We start from the raw sequence: 24,996 nt of genomic DNA on the forward strand, positions 1-24,996 counted from the left end.
TTTTACAGTTCTAATTTGTTTAGCAGAATAGTCACACCCTTCTGAAAGCACGCAATGCCTTCAGGTAAAAATACAAGGGGAGTTAGGAGTGAGGAACTTCTTAAAAAACATAACTCTAGAATATTATTTAATCATATACATTATTATTACGTTTCTACTCTCACGAAAAAATACAATTCTGACTGCTGTGTAGGAGATTTGTCTCAGAGAACTTCCAATAACAGACTTCTGACCCCTATGATCTCATCTGCAACTTCAAACATTAAATTATACATTCAGAGGCAAAACTAATAATAAAAAAAATTCAAATACAAATAAACTCCAGATCCCCAAACTGGAAATATTTTTCCTCTTTTGAATGCATGTAATCCTAAACGTGCAACACAACCTACCAAAGCAGACCAGTAAAAGCCCCGTAATTCCAAATGAGTGTATTAACATTGCTTAGCAGCATTACCACTACCATTATTATTATTATTATTATTATTATTATTATTATTATTATTATTATTATTATTATTATTATTATTATTATTATTATTTATTTCTTAGCAGATGCCCTTATCCAGGGCGACTTACAATTGTTACAAGATGTCACATTATTTCACATTATACAGATATCACATTATTTTATTAGTGACTGTACCTGAAATAAATTTGCCAGTTTGAAAAAAAATAATAATAATTTAAGTTTACCATAATGTGTTTGTCTTTTATAAAGGAAACCTAATAAATTATGGTTATTATATTTAAATTAGGCTGTTAACAAGTACAGGTAATTCAATTTCTTTACTGGCAAACACTTTAAATGAAGTGTTAATAACTGCACTGTAACTACACTACAGTAACATAGTACGTACACATATGGTTCTGTATTACAATGCAACAATGTGTTTATTTACTAAATGAAACATGTTGACAGTTATTATCGTTGTTTGTAATCTTACTGTAATTACACATGTGGTTGTGTATTTATAATACAATTACTAAGTAACTACAAATCCAGTCACATTACAGTTACAGGCACTTAATGTAAAGTGGAATTTTGTTATATAGTCATATCCTATCTTAAACCTTTTAAGAGCATCATAAATCTGTCTGTATATTTTACAGTTAAGAGTAGAAATAAAAAGAAAGGTACAGTTGTAATGAATTTAGACAAACATTGATCAAGACATTGATAAAGATTTTTAATTTGTCTAAATATACATAGTACACTGCAGGTATGTTGAACTACATGCTGTACATTTTAAATACATATATGTTTTTAAATCATACCTTGGATCTAAAATTCCCATAAGATGGAGTTTGATCTGTGTTCATTAAGTGATTGACCCACATATTTACATTAATCTAAAGCTAAACCTTTGGTCTCATGGCATTGTATCATTGTGTTGTGTTTGGTATCATTAGCTTGCTGGCATCACCAAAAGTTGGTTAGCATGGTTTCAACATTTGTTTTTAACATACGATACAAACTAGCTTTGGTTCACAGTAATTGCACTAATCAGAATAATAGATCCCAGAGTTAATAAGAAGAATAACTTCAATATTACTTCTTGAAAGTTACCCAAACAGTCTTTTTAAATGGTATACATATACATTTATGAAGGGTTGTGGGATTTATGAAATGACAACCACTTTGCAAACTTCCTTGCGTTTTGATTCACAACGGAAGCAGCTGAAAAGCTCGCTACAGGCTTTCTGAAACTGATCCCCAGCAGTTGTATTCAAAGCTAAGTTGAAAAAAGTGTGCAGTCCTGCAATCGGCCTAAAGAAGATGTATGCTGCATGAGCTCGCGTCATCACAAGACAGTCAAACCCAGGTTTATTGGTTTGCACCCGGATGCCTCTTGATATATGAAAAGGCAGATAGCACAGCACAAACACAACTATGATGAGGACGACATGACACCGGGCCTTTAACCTGCACTCACTCTGAGTGTGAGGCCCTGTGCTCAGCGCCCGTACAATGCTGAAGTAGCACATGCATACAATCACTAAGGGTACGAGAAACCCCAGCACTGTCAAAAGCCAGCTATACCACCAAACTGTGTCCACCTCACTGCTCGCAAAATCTAAGCATTGTGTGACATTCTGCATTTCACTCACAGAGATCATTGTCGTCATGGGGATGACTGCCACTGCTGCAATTGCCCAGACAATGATGCAAACAAGGATGCCCCACCGTTTCTTTTGCACCTGCTGAGTTTGATAGGGGTAGACAACGGCGATGTAGCGGAAGACACTGAGGCAGGTGAGGAAGAGGATGCTCCTGTAAAGGCTGAACTGGAAAGTGAAGCGCACAAACCTGCACATGAAATCTCCCATGGCCCAGGAATCGCCATTGGTGTGGTAGTACACAAGGAAGGGCAGAGTCAACATATACAGAAAATCTGTTACCACAAGGTTAAACATGATGATGCTGCTGCTTTTCCATGGTCTCATCTTGACCAGATACACTGTGATGGCTAATAGGTTTCCCAATAAGCCCACAATGAAGATTGTACCATATATTGCTGGGAGATAATACCTCTTCATTAGAGTATCAACGTTGGTGCAGTTGGAAGCGTGGTCTGAAGCATTGTCTCCCATGGCACGAATTCTGTAGAGAAATACAGAGCCAGAGTCTGTAAATAACTTTCTGTAAATAATCTTCCTCTTTCGTAATCCCCTCATTATTCAGTATTTCCTGGTGCTCAACATAAATTTGCCTCACAGCACAGAAGATACATACACTTTTAAATATTACAAAACAAAGGATGTTATCTACTGTACCAAGTTAACTTGCTTTCCTAATGGGAAAAACTCCCAGATTACCAAGAAATATGAATATTCTGATTTCTAACAGTGATTCTGTGTTCATTTACACGTAATTGCATTTCTCTAAATGTTTTTAATGTGTCTCAAGTGAAATTTGCTTGACTTATCAAATCAACACCTGCAAGTGGATTGGGGGGAGAGATTTATCAACCAGCTATCCTTAGTTATCCACAAAAACGATACATAGCTCCTGAAACAGATCATACACATTTTGGTTATAAAAAAAAAAAAGTTTTCATTTAACACATTGTTTACAGCATTAAATTATAAAAAAAAAAAAAAAATCTCTTCTATTTAATGTTATCACATGTCCATGCGAGATAGACAGTCAGAATAACAGATTCCTAGAGATGGACGCAAGGATTGAAAAAAGGGATTCCTAAAAGATAGACAGAAGTGCCCTTTTTCCATCTTTCATTTATATATCCAAAGAACATATAAAGGTAGCTCTGCTCCAATTTACTCTATTTGCTGAACAGACTGGTTTACTGTTAAACAATCTAGCCATGCAATCCTTTAGTATAAAAGAAGAGGTGCTACTTACAGTATTGCTACACAATGAGCTGCTCCAGGTCTTTTTTATCCAGTGGTTTCCTCAAAGGCTCTCAGAGGGTTTATGTATTGTGTTCTTTACATGCCCACATAGGTTGATAAGGGAGGACTGTCTGTTAAGAGTAAGCGTTTAAGAATTTTAGAAGATGAATGTTTTAGCAAACAAGTCATCCAATCAGACTGATATAAGAGCTCCCCTTGTTTTTTACTTTTTGGTGCAGTTCATCAAACAAAAATCTGGAATGGTGACATTCTTACATATCATGTACCTTTAAACCCTTTCAAACCCATTTATTATTACTATTATTATTATTTGTTTATTTAGCAGACGCCTTTACTCAAGGCGACTTACAGAGACTAGGGTGTGTGAACTATGCATCAGCTGCAGAGTCACTTACAATTACGTCTCACCTGAAAGACAGAGCACAAGGAGGTTAAGTGACTTGCTCAGGGTCACACAGTGAGTCAGTGGCTGAGGTGGGATTTGAACCGGGGAGCGCCTGGTTACAAGCCCTTTTCTTTAACCACTGGACCATACAGCCTCCCATTTCAAAAATATGATCAACCCTAGGGTAAGGCAAGGACAGAGACAGAAAGCTGCAAGGTTAAATGTGCTAATGCACTCTTTTAATAATAATAATATCTTTATTTTTATATAGCGCCTTTCATAGTGGACCACCATCACAAAGTGGTTTACAGAGGTAGGCTGTGAACTGTGCATTATCTGCAGAGTAACTTAAATAGGACATTGATTAACATCTCATCCACAGGATGAAACACATTTACTCTATTTGCTGAACAGACAGGTTTACTGTTAAATAATCTAGTCATGCAATCCTTTAGTATAAAAGAAGAGGTGCTAATTACAGTATTGCTACACAATGAACTGCTCCAGGTCTATTTTATCCAGTCGTTTCCTCAAAGGCTCTCAGAGGGTTTATGTATTGTGTTCTTTACATGCCCACACAGGTTGATAAGGGAGGACTGTCTGTTAAGAGGAAGCGTTTAGGAATTTTAGAAGAAGAAGAATTTAGCAAACAATTCATCCAATCAGACTGACATAAGAGTTCCCCTTCAGTTTTTTTTACCTTTGTGTGCACTTCATCATACAAAAATCTATCTGACCATAACAAATAGCAAGATTCTCATCATATCCCCATGAAGGTGGGTAGGGAACACAATGGAAGAAACCGCCATGTGGTCTGAGTCCACAGATTGCTGCCAGCTGCCCTAGTTCTGTAGCGCACAAGGATGGACATGAAAATATTTGACTAGTTACAAAATAGCTATTTTAAAATAGTAAATAATATTTTCTGTTTTAAATGTGAATTGAATTTTCAGAGACTATTTCTATTTCAAATATTTTTTTTGAACTCTGATGATTGTGTCAGGAACATTATTTGATAACATTATGGTGTACAGTGGTGTGCTAAAAACAAAAAGAAGTCTGCCTTTTTCTTAATTTGTCTTTCATTGTTTTAGTGGTAGCCGTGCTGTGAGGATTTTTAAATTGCTTGAGCAAGCTTTGGGTTGTAGTGGCATTTCACTGTTAAATCAGTATTTAGACATAGGCAATGAAAGATTGCTTGGTTTGTTTCTGACTATTTTACCAGGTAAGGTCAATACAGAAAGAATTAGAGAATGTACACGTCAAGTAACCACATTCCTATCTCTCTTAATTCCCTTTCCATTCGGACCTGTATCAGATCTGATACTTCCCATATGAGCAAGACAAACTTTTTACTTCTGTTGTAAACTTACAAAGCAGGGGTTCAAAACAAAATAAGTTGTCCAAAGAGCACTGAACCCTAGTTAGAAATAGCACAGACCAAAGCTTTTTGTGTAATCAAATTGCATGATGTGTGTCTGTTATAACCCCCCAGGTCCCCACCAACATGTATATTTGATATCATTTTGTTGTTCTTGTCTAAATAATGTTTTTAAAACACTGTTAGAAATACCAGGTTTTATATACGTTGTGGTCAACTATTTTCTATCTTCTACTTAAATGGTTTCCTTGACTATTTTGCCTATCCCTTAGCATGGAACTGCAGTATAATTTTAAGAGAACATTTAGGTCCATGTGTGTTGAGGAAGAAAGAATCTAAACTGTATTACTATATTGTCTTTGTAAAACATGTTTCCATACTGTATTAGAAATTGGGAAAATAGTTAGGTGAGTTTTTGTGGAAGACAAGCACATGGCTTTACTGCTGTGCCTGGTAGATTAGAGAACACTGAACTGACAATGTTAATTGGATGTGAAATTAAAATGATGTCTGGTCTGACCTGCTGTGATGTGAGGCACCCCTGGTCTGACCTCCTGTGATGCTGGTGACTGTGCATCACATTGCCTGAGTGTTGTTATTCCTTGGTAAAATGTTTGATTTTAACAAACTGCAGTATGGGTTTGCTGAAACACCCATTAGCAAACTAACAGCTTATGGTTATCCTAAAGACAGTTCCATGGTATCTTTGATTAACCTCCCAAATCTCCATGCTCAGGTAAAATAAATGTGTTCCTTTCATTTTTACATGACAGCAAACCCCCCGCCCCCCTGTCCCGTCCCCATCCCAGTCCCCCAAGTTAATTTCCTTCTGAACATTTTTACCCTTTACCCCTAGAACCTTCTAATATAATCAACATTAACTTAAACAAGTCAACTGACTTCAGGATGCAGTTTGTAATAGTCTCCCATAACAGGGTCCACTCTCTGGGGTCAGGGAGTAAGTCCTTCTAAACCCCAACCATATTGCCTGCCTCAGTGACAATGGTTATTTACATCATTCCCTTGGGACACTTGTGGCTAAAATGGTATCAATATGCACAACATACTTACTCTCCCTCCCTTAGCCATCTACTGAATCCAGAAAATGGAACTGCACAAGCAAGAGAGTACCTATACTAACCAAACTATACTAACCAAATAAAAAAAGAGTGGCAGTAAAATCTGCAAGAGAAAATAGAGAGAATCCTGCAGCCTGTTGATCAATACCCATCATCTTAGCTAGACTGTGTGGCAGTCTGACGTTAAACTACACTGATATCCTACAAGGAATCAAAGAATGCCTTAGAAAATAAACATAGCTTTGTTATGTGACAAGAGTTATCTGTGTGTAGCACTGCATGATCTGGGGATAAAATAGACACTTAATCTATTAATCCAGTTTTGTGGAGATCCTAATTTTCTAGTAGAACACAAACACCCAGCACTTTCTTTGAGTGTTTAAAATCTAGAAACACCAAGCATTCCACATATCAAAATAATGGCGGGTGGATGAAGAGGGGCTTGTCTCAGTTCCATTTCTCCTATTGTCTTGTTCTTCATTTCAAATCCACATCCTTTTCTTTAACATGTTGATTCATGTGACACAAACTAAACTTATAATTCGTGATTGTGTTTCCAGAATGTCTCCAGTTTGTTTCTTGTCTGACCAGTGTAATTACAAGGCAACACGTAGGTTTAATTCTGTAGAGTAGTCATGCTACCAGTTTATAGAAGTCATGAGAGATGTATCAGTCATGCAGGACCGATCAGTAAGAACTACGGAAACAGTCTGTACAGCAAAACTTTTTTTTGTCACAATCTGGTACATCCACCATTTAAATTGACACTTACACCCACACACTGCAACCCTCTCTCCTCTCCTGCATCCCACAACACACTGCAACTTTACTTCCAAATGTGCAAACTCAGGGTGAGACTTTGAGATCCGGATCCTTCACAGCCTCCCACTCATCACCTTTTTTTTTCAATTAATGAATCCAACAGCTCAAACTTGGCATTTTTCAAGCAAACTTTCATACATTCTACTAACGATACCCAAACACGCAGCCTGATTTAGACCTGTGCCATCTCCTAACTCCTCAGCACAACCTGACATTTTCTTCAGTTATTCCTCAAGCTACAGACATCTTGGATTTTCTCTAATTGGCATATAGCTGATCTCCTGCCATTTTACGATAGTGTGGGCCTAGTTCTCTCTTCAGCAGCATAGCTGTACAGTTTAACAGAACTCACAACTCCATATTTTTGAATATTTTTTTATATCTGAAACCCATAAAATGGAGGGGAAAGAAAGCTGGACATTTTGGAGATCTTTACTATAATTGCAATTATAAAATGAATGGTCACAAACCTCTCCGAATCAGTGATTATAATTGCTATCAAGAGATTAAAGAAACAAAATGAGCTGTAATGACCTCTAAAGCAAATTGAAATGACCGGATCTCATTATTTCAGGGAGATTTCTCGATATAGAGAAATTGGTAAGTCACTCCCCAGTCTTATTAAAGTGTACAGCTTACTTCCTCTACTCCGGATATCACGGTAGTCCCTCTCAACAAAACAAAACAAAAAAGATCCGCCATGAGTTTCCTAAACTAATTTATTAACCCCTTAAAGACCAATAATTATTCTTTAGTGTCAAGCAAACCAGGCTTTATATATGTATTTTTTTTCCTTCCAACATTTAAAAAATGTGATATAGCGTCCTGAAAGAGTTACCACAAACGATATGTAAAAGTTTGCAAGCTTCAGTCATTTCAAATTTCACTGGGAATAACTGGAGCTGACTTTGCATTGCAGCCAAAAACATCTGTAACACTGTCCCAACATATGGTTTTATTGTGTCTGTGACTCTTGGTATCAGTTTGAATCTACCTTGACAGCATGGTGTCTTTCTAGTCTTATCACTGGCAGGACATCAAAACAGTTTTATTTCAAAAAATGTTTTTATGATACACACTGAAATGAAAGACTGACACCTAGTGGAGTTATTTAGATTAATTTTGAAAAACAGGTAAAAGGGTGGAGCTTTAAAAAAAAAAAAAAGGGTTACAGGGTATTTGCACGTAAACCAAACTATTCTTCCTAAAGTGAATCCAGTGTCTTTATTATTCAGCACATGTTTCTACATCCTGTACCATATATTTCCCCTTTTAAAATCTTGCTGCGGTAAAGTTTTTGCAAAGTAAACTGTAGAATAAAGTATTGAGAAACGTGGTAAAACAGATTATTATTCATATACAGTGCCTATAGAAAGTCTACACCCCCTAGAACTTTCTTCACATTTTGTTGTGTCAGTGCCTCAGAGTTTCATGCATTTAAATTAGGATTTTTTTTCCACTTATCTACACACTATACTCCACACTGTTAAGGGGGAAAAAAGTTTTTATTGAGAAAAAAAATATATATTAAAAATACAAAATTGAAAGATCATAATTGGATAAGTCTCCACCCCCCTGAGTTAATACTTGGTGGAAGCACCTTTGGCAGCAATTACAGCTGTGAGTCTGTTGGGATAGGTCTCTACCAACTTTGCACACCTAGATTAGGCAATATTATTATTATTATTATTTATTTCTTAGCAGACGCCCTTATCCAGGACGACTTACAGTCGTAAACCATTCTTCTTTACAAAACTGTTCAAGCTCTGTCAAGTTCCTTGGGGAGCGTTGATGGACAGCAATCTTCAAGTCATGCCACACATTTTCGATTGGATTTAGGTCAGGGCTCTGACTGGGCCACTCAAGGACATTTACCTTTTTGTTCCTTTGCCACACCAGTGTAGCTTTGACTGTGTGCTTTGGGTCGTTGTCATGCTGAAAGGTGAACTTCCATCCCAGTTTCAGCTTTCTTGCAGAGGGCAGCAGGTTTTCCTCAAGGACTTCTCTGTACTTTGCTCCATTCATTTTCCCTTCTATCCTGACAAGTGCCCCAGTCCCTGTCGATGAGAAACATCCCCATAACATGATGCTGCCAGCATCATGTTTCACAGTAGGGATGGTGTTCTTTGGGTGATGCGCTGTGTTGGGTTTGCGCCAAACATAACGCTTTGCATTTAGTCCAAAAAATTCAATTTTAGTTTCGTCAGACCACAAAACTTTTTGCCACATGGCTACAGAATCTCCTGAGTGTTTTTTTGTATGCTTCAAACGGGATTCAAGGTGGGCTTTTTTGAGTAATGGCTTCCTTCTTGCCATACAGGCCAGATTTGTGGAGTGCTTAGGATATTGTTGTCACATGCACACTTTCACCAGTCTTGGCCATAAAAGCCTGTAGCTCTTGCAAAGTTGCCATTGGCCTCTTGGTAGCCTGTCTGATCAGTCTCCTTCTTGCTCGGTCATCCACTTTGGAGGGACGGCCTGATCTAGGCAGGGTCTTGGTGGTGCCATACACCTTCCACTTCTTAATAATCGTCTTGACCATGCTCCAAGGGATATTCAAGGCCTTTGATATTTTTTTATACCCATCCCCTGATCTGTGCCTTTCAACAACTTTGTCCCGGAGTTCTTTTGAAAGCGCATTGGTGCTCATGGTTGAGTCTTTGCTTTGAAATGCACTACCCAGCAGAGGGAACCTACAAGAACTGCTGAATTTATCCTGAAATCATGTGAATCACTACAATTTAAAACAGGTGGAGGCCACTTAACTTGGTGTGTGATTTTGAAAGCGACTGGTTACACCTGAGCTCATTTAGGATTGCTATTACAAGAGGGGTGGACACTTATCCAACCAAGCTATTTCAGTTTTTATTTTTTATTAATGTTCTACAAATTTCTAGAATATTTTTTTCACTTGGAAGTTGTTGGGTAGGATGTTATTTGAATGCATTTTAATTCCAGGCTAAAAGGCAACAAAAGGTGAAAATTTTGAAAGGGAGTGTAGACTATAGGCACTGTATACCCTTTTTTTATATAAAGTATTGATGTGAATAAAGTATTTGTGAAATTAATAATATACTATAAACTATTAAGTATACAGTTGCAGATAATAAAGTGACGTTTACAGTAATACTGAACAATATAACATTAACTTTATTGTTTAAAGGTATTTGAGGTTTACTACCATAGTAAACTGAAAGTAGTAGTATTTACTGGCTTGGTTGTTTTGTAATGGGTTTTCTTGATTCAACAGTGCTTATAATAAATGATTTACTTACACAACATCCATTCTGTTTTTATTACAGGAATTTACTTCATTATAGTCCATCTCATCTCATAAAGCTTTGATATTGTAATTGTAGAAAGGTACCACCACCATAGTCATTTGAATTGCCTCACTGACAGAATACCACTAATTATGTCTTCAATTTCAAAAATGACTATGTCGCAGTAATAGTGTACTTTGCTGTGCAGTGTGGAGTAGTGGTTAGGGGCTCTGGACTCCTGACCGGAGGGTTATGGGTTCAATCCCCGGTGGGGAACACTGCTGCTGTACCCTTGAGCAAGGTACTTTGCCTAGATTGCTCCAGTAAAAACCCAACTGTATAAATGGGTAATTGTATGTAAAAATAATGTGTTATCTTGTAATAATTGTAAGTCACCCTGGATAAGGGTGTCTGCTAAGAAAGAAATAATAATAATACAATAATTTAGGATCCATGGCCAAATGAGATAGATATAATTTTCTAAAGTTAACAATTAGCAGTTTTTTCTCATTGAAAAAATAAAAGTAAAAATGAATTATATATTGATTAATTAGGATTGAGTAACTGTCATTAGTGTAGACATGTATAGACACATTCCTTGCCAAATGTGAATTTAAAAAATAATTATCTTACCAGTGTTACCAGTATAATAGATTGAATACACTTTGTGTTTTTATGCTTTCAAATAGCTACATCGCCAGCTGTGAGGGTGAGGTCATGGATTTAGCTTGGTTATGATTTATTTCGGCAAGTACCAATAGTGTTAGAAAACCCTGAAGAAATCAAGAAGTATAAGCATAGTGCAAGCCACAAGGGGGCGCAAAACGTCCACTGGTCCGCATGCACAGTAAGCTGTTCAACTCAATAACAGGATTTATTCTTGTAGGATGTTGACTGAGAATGTTTGGACTGAACTCCTTTGAAACAAAGCCTTCAGGCGTAATGTTAAATAACGATATATATTTTTTTTTATCGTTATCTGGTTACTCATTCCATTAAATTACCCTTTTTTGTGATCATATTTAGATATTTTGATAATGTATTTAAGACAAGTGCTTCTTAAATAGTTTAATAATTTAACTACTAATGCTAATCGATACATAATGCTGTTCTGGCCCAACAGGGTAGCCATGGCAACACCACGACCACCTAACTGTTATTTTAACAAGGAATAAAACAACCTGCCTTTAGCAATACATGTGTTTACTGTAGCAGCCATAGCAACATTCCCGATACAGCCTTAGATGATGACATCTATCCCTATGTTGGACAGAAGTGTCTGCAACTTGCTATCTAATCAGATGTTGTTTCCTATGAACTGCAAATGATAAAGAGGTATATCGATGCCAATAACAAAGCAAATAACGGCGCATTGAAATCAGGAATCTATAGGTGAAGTGATGTAAGGGTGCATTTGTGGCCTACAACACACTGTTAGCTTTAATAATAGTCTCTGTGTTTGTATTGTATGCAATAAACATCAAGAAGCTGTATGGTTGTTGTTTTTTTCTCCAGCTAAGGGAGATGAAAATGAATCTGTGATAATGAAACCATGAATGTCTGGGATCCGGATTGCAATAGTATTGCGTGGGTGGGCTCCAGGGCAGGCAGGGTCTAATTGCTGCATCATATAAAGTGATATTAGTTTCTTTTCATATCAGTGCATGAGTTCTGTTCTACCAACAAAATAATGGGGGGGGGGGGGGGCAACATTTTGTGCTAATAAACTTCCTAAAAGGACAGTAATGTACCAGGGGTGGGCACAAAAAAATAAAAACATGTGAAATGTAGCACCTGTATGCCTTTCTCTGTATTGTGTAAGTATCTCCCTGTCATTTTCTGACATGCTTAACACGACACAGCATACTGAGAGATTACATCTGCAAGACAAAAAATGAACATCTTCTTGGCCATTCTATGGAGAACATACTTTGTCCACCCAAATGTCCTGATAGGAATAGAGACAGTAATCATCGAGGAATGGTTAAATAGCCCTCTGTAATAATGTAAACACCTTGTGCACTTGTCATGTCAAGACTGTGCTGCCCTGGCTGCCCATGGTGGCCCTCAACCCTACTGACAGTGTTATAGCAGAAATAAAGTTGTAACTCCTGTAGGTCCCTCTGCCTCTTGTTTATCTGCAGTCTGATCAATAGATGCCATCCTTGGGGACAGTCCTGATAGTGGCTTGGACATCAGTTCTACATTAACGTTCTGACATCAGCAGACCTGTTATGTTGAATACAGGCTGCATTATCACTGGAAATGAGCTTTGCCACCAACTGTACATCCAACAGTGCTGTCTCTTAGCTCTTACTACAAACGCAGAGCAGTCCTCCTGCTTCAGGTGAAAGTTATGGAGAAAAATGGGTTCCACAAAACAATGGAGTATGTATGAGATGGGTATGTTAAGAACTTGAGATGCCTCTGCATTAAAGCAAAGCAGCAATTATGACGTACTAACGTGGGAGTGACGTCTGTCTGTCATTTCCTGTGCTGCTAAGTAGGATCATGGTATCCGAAGCCTTGTTGCGTCTCAGGAGGTTTATAAAGGAGATGTATAGGTCTGTGTAGAAGGCTTTTTGTTCTATTGATTAGAGCAAATGGCATGGGCCACAGGGGATACTGGATTCAAACAGCACTGTAACATGTGACTTGGCAAGTCGACTAATACTTTTATAGCCTTTTCTGCCCTAGAAACAGGACCCTGCTTGAAATACATAACACTGAAGCGACTCAGGGTTATTTACTGTATGTGTTGTTGTTGAACCAAGCGGGACAGAGAAATGTCTTGGTATCAAATTCAGTATACCACTGCTGCCCTTGGTAGGATGGATGGGTGGGTGAAGAAGTGGGTTGGATTATTATGAGTTCCTCAAGGTTGTGTTTAGAAACTGATTGGTAATGGATAAATACATAGGGCCCTCTGTTACTGAAATATATAGCCTTCTGGGGGAGATTGTTTAAAATTGCTGTTACCGTACATATTGTTTTTATATGTTTTCTTGTTTGGATGTTTGTTTCTGTGAAATTTCGTGAGGCTTATAACATCTGATCGATTTGTTGGATTGATGTGAGAGTTTGTATACAGCGTTATAATGGTAGAGGAACAAAACAGGAACAGTTACCATTGTATTTACTGGAGTATGTCCTACTAAAAGCATACACTATAGTATGTCCTGCAGGAATCTGTTACTGTACCTGTTCTATTGGGATCTCGCTCCAACCTATTTTAATCTATTGATGTCTGATCTTTATCTTTAACTTGTTGTGCATTATTAAGCTTTGTTCATTGCTTTTGAGCTCTGGTATTTCCACATGGAAGCCCGTGGTTACATTGGCTCTTCACTCCATAAATATTAGATGGGACCAAATGCTATTTACCTTTAAGTTACCTTGTCTTTAAGTGTCTTAAATGGTCGGCATTGAACTGGAGATTCAAGTGAACCCTTTTGTTTCTATCACTAACTTCAAACACACATAAAAAGTGGGACCCTGTATTGCTGGCTTTGATGTCTTTGCTTTTTATGACAGTTGTTGGTATTATTTCTCTTGGGTGCTGCATGTGTTTTGTTATACTTCTTCCACACTTCATCTCAGAAATCATTTCACTTGCAGACTTCATGTTTGCTGGGTTATGTGAACGAATCAGTCAAGAGACATCTGAAATCTGACCTTGGCCAAACACTTTGAGATATTGGTTTCATATTTAGTGATTAGATTTCCTTTGGTTCTCGCTTTTGAGTCATCGTGGCTGGTGGCCATGCATCAAGCTGGCTGTTTGTTTGGGTTTGTTCATGACCACAATGTATATGTGTTTTAAGGGTTAATTGAATGTTAAGACATTTTTGAATTGCAGTGGTGTGTTGCCAGTGTTGTATTGTTGAATCCACCGCTTAGGGACTGGTATGGACTTTCCCTACAAGCCACAAGGCTGCTTGTTGGCTTCCCTGTCACTGCAACTTAATAAATAAATACACATACTGTAAAGGGGCAAAATATCAAACTTTTACAATAAACTGACAAAGCAAACTTGAATTCAACATTACCATACACAATCTGTTTTGAGAAGCAGAACCACAGAGCTGGAAAGAAGTTGGTAGAGAAGTAATTGGAATCAGAGTTCATTCTAGCATTGATTGATTAGCTGGGACCGTAACAATTTTCTGACACATGTAGATCCTAATAAATGTTATTTGTGGTATTGAGAGCACAGATACTGGGGAGCCCACCTCTAGTTAGAAATAACAATTTAGTGTACATGAAACTGTGTACATGAAACAGCATTGTCCAATGTCCCATTTACATACCACATATTTAACTGTGTTATTTTCTCAGCTTCATCTTAGCTGTATAGATACAAATCATATCTGAAATGCTTAGATTTGGCCAGACTATAAACTATTCACAGGCCAGATTAATGATAAGCTATCTGCTGTCTTTTATTAATGTCCTTTTAAGGGTTGGCAAGTCAGTCTATACGAGGTCCATGTGTGTTGCCAGGTGTATTTGTCTCGCCTTATAATAAAATCTGTAGGTGGGTTCACAGTCCCAATATCCAGACAAATATAATAATAATTTTAGGATGAAAAGCCACCTATTGTTTGTTCCTGTTCGTCATTCAGATAGTGTGAGATAAAGGATCAAACAGACAAGAGTTAATAAAGTGTATCTTCACCACCACTCACGTTTTCTGATTGTGTTTCCCACTGGGGTCATTTTAAAATACACCATTTTAAAATACAGTTGAAAGAGTTCCATTTTAGTGCAGGTTTACAAGTTTAACTGGATATTCAGTGTTGAAGGGCACCAGTTTAACTGGATATTCAGTGTTGAATTTAAATCAAGGGAAGTAATGTTAAAACTTTACTATGCATTAGTAAGACCTCACCTAGAATATTGTGTTCAGTTCTGGTCACCTCATTACAAAAAGGATATTGCTGCTCTAGAAAGAGTGCAAAGAAGAGCAACCAGAATTATCCCGGGTTTAAAAGGCATGTCGTATGCAGACAGGCTAAAAGAATTGAATCTATTCAGTCTTGAACAAAGAAGATGATCTGATTCAAATATTCAAAATCCTAAAAGGTATAGACAGTATCGACCCAGGGGGCTTTTTTGACCTGAAAAAAGAAACAAGGGCCAGGGGTCACAAATGAAGATTAGATAAAGGGGCATTCAGAACAGAAAATAGGAAGCACTTTTTTACACAGAGAATTGTCTGGGTCTGGAACCAACTCCCCAGTAATGTTGTTGAAGCTGACACCCTGGGATGAGATTGTGGGATCAATAAGCTACTAACAACCAAACGAGCAAGATGGGCTGAATGGCCTCCTCTCGTTTGTAAACTTTCTTATGTTCTTAGGTAATTTGTGATCACTGATGCCGATACTGGACCTGCTGTACCAAAATGTTTTATGTTTTTCATTGATTATGCACAGCTAATTTATATACAAAATCAATATTTTCAAGACTCCAATCAAGGCAGTCACCAAGGGAGCATACTTTCTCCTTGAACTGATGTATGAGTAATATAAATGATGCAAGCAGGTTGGACAGCTACAGTTCTTATACTGTTTCATATTGGTGGCTTATGCGCAATATTTGGTGTAATCCCTCTACCCAGTATATCACCCATGTTTGCAATTATTCACAATCATGCAGTTGCACCACTCTTCAGTTTTTGCATGTTCGCACCAAAGTATTAAAGAAAGGAGTGTTACTACAGTATTGTTATAGCAGATAAAATACAGTCCTACTACAGCATGTATTACTTATGATTGTCCACTAGAGGGCTTTATGAGACTGCTTCCTGTCATACGGGCTTCCAACAGTACTAAATGGTAAAAATGATTTACAACACAAACCTATTCTTTACAATATGAAATTTGAGTTTTCAATATTGATTACATTATCTGCATGTCTAACATTTCATTAAAGATTTGTCTATTTGTCACTGAACATTAATTTACATTTGCACATTATATGACATAATTTAAAGTAGGTAAAAAAAAATAAAAAAAATAAAAATCCCTCATAACAATTAATTGCATGTCATGTAACAACCTTTATCTTGCCAGCCGCACTGTGAGAAATGGAGCATCCATCTGTCAACACCGAGTCACTGTCCAGGCCTTTGCAAACTTGGTAAATATATAGTGTGAACTCTTAAGGTACTTCAATGGACTGCATTTTCTCTTGATAAGAAATGAACAACCTCAACTGTGTACCGACAGCAGTATGCTGAGCAGAATAAGGGCAGTTGTGACACTCAGTGTTACTGAAGGTCAGAGTACAGTGTATGTATACCACAGCCAAACAACTCACACAATGAAGCCCTTCCACGTGCACATACAGGGATGGGAGCAGGGGGCCGCTACCTCATATAGGGCAGCAATATTCAATTCTGGCTCCCGTAGACATGTTTAATGTTTCTTTTTATTGTTCCTTAGCAACCATAGAAGATGATAGCTTCTCATTGAGTCTGGACTACTCACATGACTCACCCGCACTCATCTACCTACACAGGAGAGAAGGTTTGTGTCGTGTGGAAGTTGTGAGGGGAGATTGATTAGGGCGGGGTTTGATAATTTAGAACCAGTATGTTCTCTGGTGCTAAACTTTCACAGTACTTTCTCACCAATTCTCAGAATTAATTGCACCCCTGGGCTGGGGTGGAACGGCATTCTCCACAAAGGAATGTATTAATGATCAGCAACAGCAGAGATGAGCTGGCTTTTAAAATCACTAGCTCTAGAGAGGGAAGTCCCCAATCCTTGCTGACCAATTCTTTGCTGACCACTGGGCAAGACAGTGTTTAGTTATTGAGGCTTAGTTCTCGATAGAATTTCAACAATTAGTCAAGGCAAAGTAAATAGTTTTAATGCCATGTTTTGAAACATTAGCCTTGTTTTGTGTAATGATTCAGAGTCCAAGGTTTAAAACACCCAAGGGTAAAAATGACAGTATGTGAAAAACAAATATTATTACCAAACATTCTGCAGTGGAGGAATTGCACTTTTTTTCTAAGTTATTTATTTGTTTTAAGGTGATTTTTTTAGAATTATACCTGCTGCTTAGTCCTCTCCTCAGGTCAACAGAAAGAAACCCAGTACTTATAAACTAACCTCTGTTTTGTGAAAGAATACACAGATTTGTCCCAGTGTTTGTTTATTTGTTTTTGCTGTGTTTCTGTTTAGTATTACTGAATAGATGAAGAAGAATGACCCTCAATATGCATTTCTATGTTTTTATGTAATGCAGAATTGCTGCCCCTTAACATCTCAACGCTGTAAGAAGGTGTATAAAAAAATACTGAATTATGAATGATTTTGCCATGACTTGAGCCCAAGCTGTTCCTTAAGCAGTCACGTTTAGTGAACAGTATTGGTTGTAAAGTACAGTAAATATATTCTTAAAAAAAACAACTAAGGAGTGGTTATTCAAATTGTCTGGTTGCAAGAGTATATTATTCAAGCACATGGCATCTAAAGCACTATTAGACAAGTGGTCCTTTTTTACATTTGTGTTTTCTGTGCATCCCTCCATGCACCACGGGATCAATGGTGTGCATCAAGGTACACATTACATGACCTTTTTAAATGCCTATAAAGTGGCACAGATCTATTACACCAATGTGCTCAACCTGGCTGACAGGAATAGCACAACATGGTGTCATCAATCGTAGATTCGACTGTACAGAATATGGTGCGGTATTGTCTTAAATGGTAGAGTTTCAAGCCAGGATGTAGTTCCCCCTCCCATCTAAAACTTGTATGTTTATTTAGAGGTATTATGTATTAAGGTTTATGAAGTTGTATCAATTGTGGGGTTATAAACTAGCAAGAAACAACTTATTTGCAGGAAAGTTTCTATTTTTAAAATGGTTTCCTCTCATTAATGATGCCTTTGCACAAACTTCAGCATAGTGTACACCCTGTGTTGTTTTTACTGTAAAAAATACATGATGTACAAATAACATCGGCGTGACCAATAAAATATAAATGCATATAATGGACATTGTCTATGTTTTATTTTATTAAATATACAACTTCTTACATTTGCAAAACTGTAACTTTTGGTAGAACTGTTCAGATAGCTGAATCTTTGTCCTAAACATTTGATGAAAGCAATGAATGTAATTACGTTCTCTTGCTGTACAAAGCAAAGTATATCTGGAAATGATGTAGCCCCATAGTTTATGCAGTGCAGTACATGGTTATTCATATGGTGCTGTTTAGAGAATGGGTCTTTATAAGGGATGACCGTTTGAAGATATGCCAGGTTATCTCAGCTGAGTGTCACAAAAAAATAAACATTGCACATGCCACCTGCACTGTAGTCTGGGGAACGGTGGGGTCTGTGTCAGCGTACACACTGCAAAAGGAACAAGGTTATTCCACCACATAGATAATAGCTTAGCAGTCAACGGTGAAAACACAGCAAAGCACAGGCGAGCGATTTTAATCACATAATCATGGTAAATGTATATAAAGCTATGACTACAAATGGGATGCATGTTAATTCTGAGGAATCGTCAGGTATGAATTCTGGTAAAGACTTACACTTAAGTTTCTACGTTGCTTGGTCTGTTGCTATGTTTTAACGGTGGATTAACCAGTTACTCGTCATAACTACGTAAGAGACAGGATATTCCAGGGATTCTACGGGTTGTGTGTGTGTGTGTTTTGGTTTGTTTAAAAAAAATTGATGGGTTTGGTCAGGCTGCTGAAATAGACCTTGGACGCATTTCAGTGTCTAGGCTGCTTCCCAAATTTCAAACTCCGCATAAGCAAAGCCAGGAACTAAAATCCTTGGGGTGGGGCCAAATTACAAAAAAGGGAAAAGTAAATTGGTGGAAATCCACGTTGGCAAAAGACAGTTGAAAAATGAAGAAAAAAAAGTGAATGGGATATAAAATATAGTTATAGAAATCAGATTTTAGGCATACATGTAATCATTTTATCACACAAGTACCCACTCGATAAGCATTGCAGTCTGTACAGCAGTTAAAGGGTAAATATATATTATATATAAATATATATATAAAAAAGTTCAATATACATACTAAAGGCAACACGCTAAATGACAATTCTGCAACACATTAAACGGAACCGCCTGTTGATCTAAAAAACAGTTTACCTTCATACAAAATCCCCGGAGGCTCATTGCTGTTTCCAAGGTAACAGTTAGACCCCTGCCCTTCCCGGGGCTCATGACATTCTTTAGGAATGTACCACTCCCTTACTCAAACAGGGGTGACGGGAAATTGTTTTAAAACCTTTAATTTAGTCGATTAATTGGGGAAATTGTATGTAAAGATCTATTCATAAAATTAACGAAAGAAAACGTGTTATTTTTACTTTAATATGACCCATTGTCCAACATCCAATGATAAAGTTTACTCCGTTGAACACCCCCATACGCGAGTCTGTCTTTCTGGTTCTGTGAGCTGTCAGAAAGGCTTGTTGCACTTACAGCTTTAGCGCAAAGTAACACAGAAGGGAAAATAAAGCGGTTTTGGTTTTGCTTTCTTCAAAAATAGTTTTATTTTTTTGACGAGAATATTTATTTTAAACGGAAGACAGCCTTAAAATAACACGCAGTTAGTTAAAAAAAAAATCGTGGCCCTGATTTTCAATTTGCGGTACACAGTAGCGGTAGTGAGTAACTGAACAGGTCAATAAGGTAAGTATGCAGCTGTTTTTATACGTGCAATGACAAAACCACAAGAAAAAAGCATCCATGTTTAGTTTTGTTAACATACACATATTACAGTGATTTCAGATATGACTTGCAAATACATTCTTATACACTGTATCTGAAGAAGTGTAGCAAACCAGTCTGCAGTGCTTATCAAGAGAATATGTTACGATGAATCTGTTCTTGTTTCAATTCATTTCATGTTTTATTTTTGTTGCGCTGTTTAGATATGGTAAATGTTTTTAGCTATGGCTACTTCCGGTGCTATATGTACATGTTACTTTTATAACGATGTTATCATCTATTCTGTGTACACTATTCCAAATCATTGCTGTGTATTTGCACCAGACTAATACTGGATTAGTAATCGCACAGCCCTTCTGAAATGCGGAATGCACGACTAGCTACATCGTGATCATGTGTACAAACTGCACGCCTGGTGTCTAATGTACCGGCGGTACCAGTCTGGCTAGGCAAAAAAAGGTATGCTAGTTAGTAGTCTTAAACTAACTTCACATTTGATATTTTAAAATATGAAATACATTTTATTTATCTCTGTTGTATGTGGTTCTCCCTTTTTTTAAAAATAAATCAACCAAAATATCCGCACTAACAAAATAGATTTTCATCAGGCAAAGGGCATACATTTTTAATGTTCATGTGCCCCAGTTTCCTTAATACACACAGTTGAGTACTTTTTAAAGGTGGACAATCCAGTCTTTTTAAATACTAGACAGGGGCCAGCTCAGAAATACAATAGACTGAAAAGGGCATCTCAGATTTTATGTACATGGAATAGTTTACTCTGCCCAAAGATGTCCACCTCCGTTTCATTGAATTGGGATCATGTGACATAAGTGAGTAATTCTAAGAACTGATTTTTTTATTTTTGTTTTTAAGATAATTTCGCGTTTTTTAAAGATTATTAATTAAACCAAGCAGACATTTTTGTCTGTCTGGTTGTATTATGTGAAGATTCACTGTTTTAGTGTGCTTTACTTTTCATCGTAAACAAGCTTAGCTAGGGCAATGCATTTGAAATATGTGAATCTGAATCTAAATGCTCTAGAGGCAGAATTATATTTAATGCATATATTAATGTATTAAAATGTGTTTTTTTTTATATAACACAGTCGTTTTTTACTTGAAAGACAATTCAGTAGGAGCACAAGGAGCAGATTTCCAAATTACTGTTTTGAACTAAGCAAATCCCCAGCTGCAAATATATATTTAATTGCAATATTGTTTGGAAGAGCAACAACAGGTACTGTTGACCTTGAACTACCTGTGGAATTGTACCCTAGGGAAATTGGCAAGCTGTTACCTCATGCCAGTCTAGTAGTGTATGTTTTTTTCACCTCTGATTAGACTGTAATTGGGTGATGGGCAGGGAAGACCAGTAATTTGTGTCTTGGTTTTCTGTGACTTTGGTCTGTATACACTGGAGTCTCATGGTGTTAAAAAGGATCACCTCTGGGCATGTGGGTTTTCAGCCAAATAATACCTAACAATAATTGCATAAAATAATTCCTAAAGCTGTTTAACTGGTTTAGTAATAATAACAGTCTTGCAGGGGGTTTGATTATCTGGGCTAAAAATGTAAAACTGAAAATGTTTTATTTCTGAATGTATCTTTGATTAAGGTTTGCACTACTGAAGTGCAGATTGAGTGACATGGTGAATGGTTATATTGTATACTGAATTACTACACAGTGAATACAAACATGTGATTAATAAAGGAAAGAAGGGCAGCTACTAAGATGATTTAGTAGACTATAGCTCAATAATCTATGTTAAATGCATGGCTGACCTAAATACAATTCTAATTTCATTATCTGACTTACAGGTGATTTGTTTTTAAAGTTTAAAAGGTAACTACGGTATGTATTTCTCCAGACCTGTGCGGCTCCAGTAGTCTAGGGAGGATCTGTAAAACAGATTTTATTATAGATTTGGAGGTGTTGTTTGCAGATTTAGCCCTTGCAAATAATTTGTCCTTGAAATTCTTTGTTCTGGATTGTTCATCCCGCGTCTACTCTAATTCCCAGTCAGACAGGTTTTTGTCTTGGCTTGCTAAAATTCAAATTAAAAACTAACAGGGATGTCACAACATCTGTGCTCTTCTCTCAGGCAGCATTGGACATCTTTAATTGAGGCATGACGTGCTTAGCACTGCTAGGGTTAATTCAGAGACGGAGGTATTTGTGCTTGAAAACTAACATAGGGTTTCATTCTTTATGATGGTGGTGGCAAAAGTCGGGTTGGATCAGCTTCATGCTTCCTAGTGACCAGTGCTTGTTCCTGTTTGCCAGTAGACCCGTTTTCCAAAGAGCATATCCCCATTACTGGTGTGGGAACAATTGTGAATTCAGATATGCAAACACAGTATCGGTAGTGCTCAAATGGGTTCTGTCTGCTGACTGGATTATTTTGCCAACGCCCCCTCCACCTGTACAAAAATACTCCAGGTTATAGTAGGTACAGGGGTTTATTTGCAGGTTATAACATTGTTCTGCTTTCTACTGTAGTTCAGGGTCAATGACCATTAAAAAAAACTGAGACAGCTTGTGTATTGTATTTCTAGACCTTTTCCATATGTAAATCAGGCTAAGCATACTCTACTCTAGACTAGCTAGTAGAAGTCTACTAGCTTTTCATATCCGACAGTGGGTCTTAATGCTTCTCTGAAATTACAGAAAAAAAACTTTTAAATTTGGCTTTTCTCTTGGCAAAAATGGCACAACTTTTGACCTTTCTAATGCTTCAAGACATTGTTTACAGGGCTGCGGGGTGCGACCGCACCTCCTCATGCGAGGGAGGGGTGCAGTGGCGGTGCGGCCGCACCAGCAACTTTTCTCGTTAACTTTAGTTTATGAATGAGCATTTGCATTGCCTGCAAGAACGTCATGAATCAACGTTTCAACCAATTAGTATTGCCGTGGACGTGCTGTCATTTAGTGTTTCAACCAATTAGCACTAAGCATTGCTATCCGATGACGATGTTCATTGTTCCAACCTATCACTGATAGTATCAGCACCAAGCACTGTCATGCGTTTACTTACAAATTTGTCCTGAGCTAGCTGCTGGTTTCGCTATGATAACTGTGTGTTTAACAATGTGGGATGGCAAAACATTATAAATGAATCTCTGTAACTTCCAGAACCACATTTAAACAGTCGAGAATAAAGGGTATTTAACTGTTAACATGTGTCAATATATTTCTCAATAAACAAATCATAACCTTCCTACGTTTCTTTTTACTAGTAAGAACCAGTTCACATTGTGTATGCCACTTATTTTAATTTAATTAAACCAAAGAAATCATACTCTAAACTGTATTTTTGTGGTGCTATCTTCTCTGTCGTGCTCTCTTTTATTCACTATGCCCTTTTATAACTGTTACTGCAACGGCCCAGGCCAGTGAGGCACGATCATTTCTATCAGTAGGCTCATGCTAGTACTGTATTTGGAATGTGAGATTTTTTTAGTATTCATTCAAGTAGAAATAGACAGTTTATGTTTGATAAGAACGCAGAAGAGACATCCACTCGTTAAGGAAGGTAGATTAACCTTGTTTTACTTTGTTTTGTCTGTTTTAATGGATGTATAACTGTGTTTCTTGCCACGGCATGACAAACTGCCATTTTCATTTTTAGCTTCCAGTAGAAAATATTTTTTTCCATTGACCATTGTTGGTTGTTACATTTTGAGTTGAATATTTTGTAATTGACCGCACTGTAATGAGGGAGTTCCAAAATGTAAAAATATAATGCAAGATGTATGTATATAGAAGGAAGGCAGGGGGGGATGCAAGACGTTTATAAAGGAGGGAGTGGGTGAAACTACTAAGAGATCAAACAATTCAAATAAAAACAAAATCTAAACAAATCAATTTACAGTGATTTTGACTCATTTGATCTTTCACTCTAAAGAATTACCCACAGATAAAAGCAGCGCGACTAGCTCGATTGCTAACAGGTTTATTGCTCTTTATCCCCGGATTGCAATTTAAATAGCGCCCCTTTTAATGCAAACACATAAGATAATTAATACTTCAAGTCGTTTCTTTATTAATTGTACATTTTTGCTATTTGTTAAGTTTATCAAGCCGTGTGTATCCATACAGGATATCTGTATTTTATGAAATCAGCGTGTGTAGTGTAGTGATGATATCCTCCTCACAGTGAGAGGAAAGCCACCAGTTTTCATTAAGGAATGCAGAGCTACAAAATATCTGAGCTCGATTTAATCCAGCCCATGGTTAAGCGATGCTAATTACAGCTTTAAAGACAGGTAGTGAGAACATAAATAAATGTAAAAATCTACCAACTCTATATTAATAAGTAACAGCTGCTACCAAATGCCAAGCAGTAGTGCACTGCCTTTAAAACTGTAACTTTGTTTCCCAATGCGTCTACACAACGAATGCACGAAAGGCGGAACTTTCCCGATTAGCATGGGTGTCTGTAACATGTTTTCAAGTCTGATCTGTGTTACGAGACCACCACAATTTGTGTGAATATACACGTTTCGAATAGAATGGAAGCATTTTAATGCTGAAGATTAATGTATTTATTTGTATTTTAAAAATACATCTAAGCACAGTACAAGCAGGCTATGTGTTTAGTATGTCATTGCATTTTATTTATTCAACATCTGATTTGCGACGTAGTTAATACGTTGCCTTGTTGCTTTGACTCTTACATAAATATTTTTAGACTCGTGTTTCTGATGTCTTATTCCTTATGAAACTCACTTGGTCTGTGCATATTTTGATGGTGAAATGCACACAAAATGACGATTTTGTACCTATTTAAATATTGCCCGAAGGTGCCCCCCCCCCCCACCTTTCATTTTCAGCACCTCCAGTTTGAAGTTACATTTGGTAGTTAAATTAGGTTTGCATAGGAAATTGGAAAATGTGTACTTTTAACATGAAATGCATGGATGATTTGTAGGGCTCCTGATTTTCCATTCTTGGGAATGGC

General features: G+C 37.2%; 2 protein-coding genes across 18 annotated transcripts in view; one reads left to right on the plus strand and one right to left on the minus strand.

The window, feature by feature from the left end:
- Window positions 1–563: 563 nt before the first annotated feature.
- On the minus strand, window positions 564–3,478 carry LOC117405207 (2-oxoglutarate receptor 1-like). Its single transcript, XM_034008079.3, has 2 exons — window positions 3,368–3,478; window positions 564–2,605 (listed from the first exon to the last, which is right to left on the minus strand). The coding sequence occupies exon 2, from the start codon at window positions 2,593–2,595 to the stop codon at window positions 1,624–1,626; it is 972 nt and encodes a 323-aa protein (XP_033863970.2). The 5' UTR covers window positions 2,596–2,605; window positions 3,368–3,478; the 3' UTR covers window positions 564–1,623.
- A 16,253-nt stretch (window positions 3,479–19,731) lies between these two features.
- The window catches only part of LOC117405968 (muscleblind-like protein 2), a 73,823-nt gene continuing 68,558 nt past the window's right edge, over window positions 19,732–24,996 (plus strand). For 6 of the 17 annotated variants that reach the window (XM_034009554.3, XM_034009556.3, XM_059029833.1 and 3 more), the window contains exon 1: window positions 19,736–19,992. The gene's annotated coding sequence lies outside the window, so the exon portion shown is untranslated. Of the gene's footprint in view, window positions 19,993–24,996 lie in introns of all 17 variants that reach the window. The other 11 variants (XM_059029837.1, XM_059029838.1, XM_059029840.1 and 8 more) reach the window with 5 other exon arrangements.

Source organism: Acipenser ruthenus, chromosome 9 (assembly GCF_902713425.1).
Source record: "Acipenser ruthenus chromosome 9, fAciRut3.2 maternal haplotype, whole genome shotgun sequence".
Taxonomy (NCBI): domain Eukaryota; kingdom Metazoa; phylum Chordata; class Actinopteri; order Acipenseriformes; family Acipenseridae; genus Acipenser; species Acipenser ruthenus.

Bases quoted from the DNA above. Each gene is read 5' to 3' on its own strand.
- LOC117405207 (XM_034008079.3), bottom strand. From the start codon at position 2,595: ATGGGAGACAATGCTTCAGACCACGCTTCCAACTGCACCAACGTTGAT.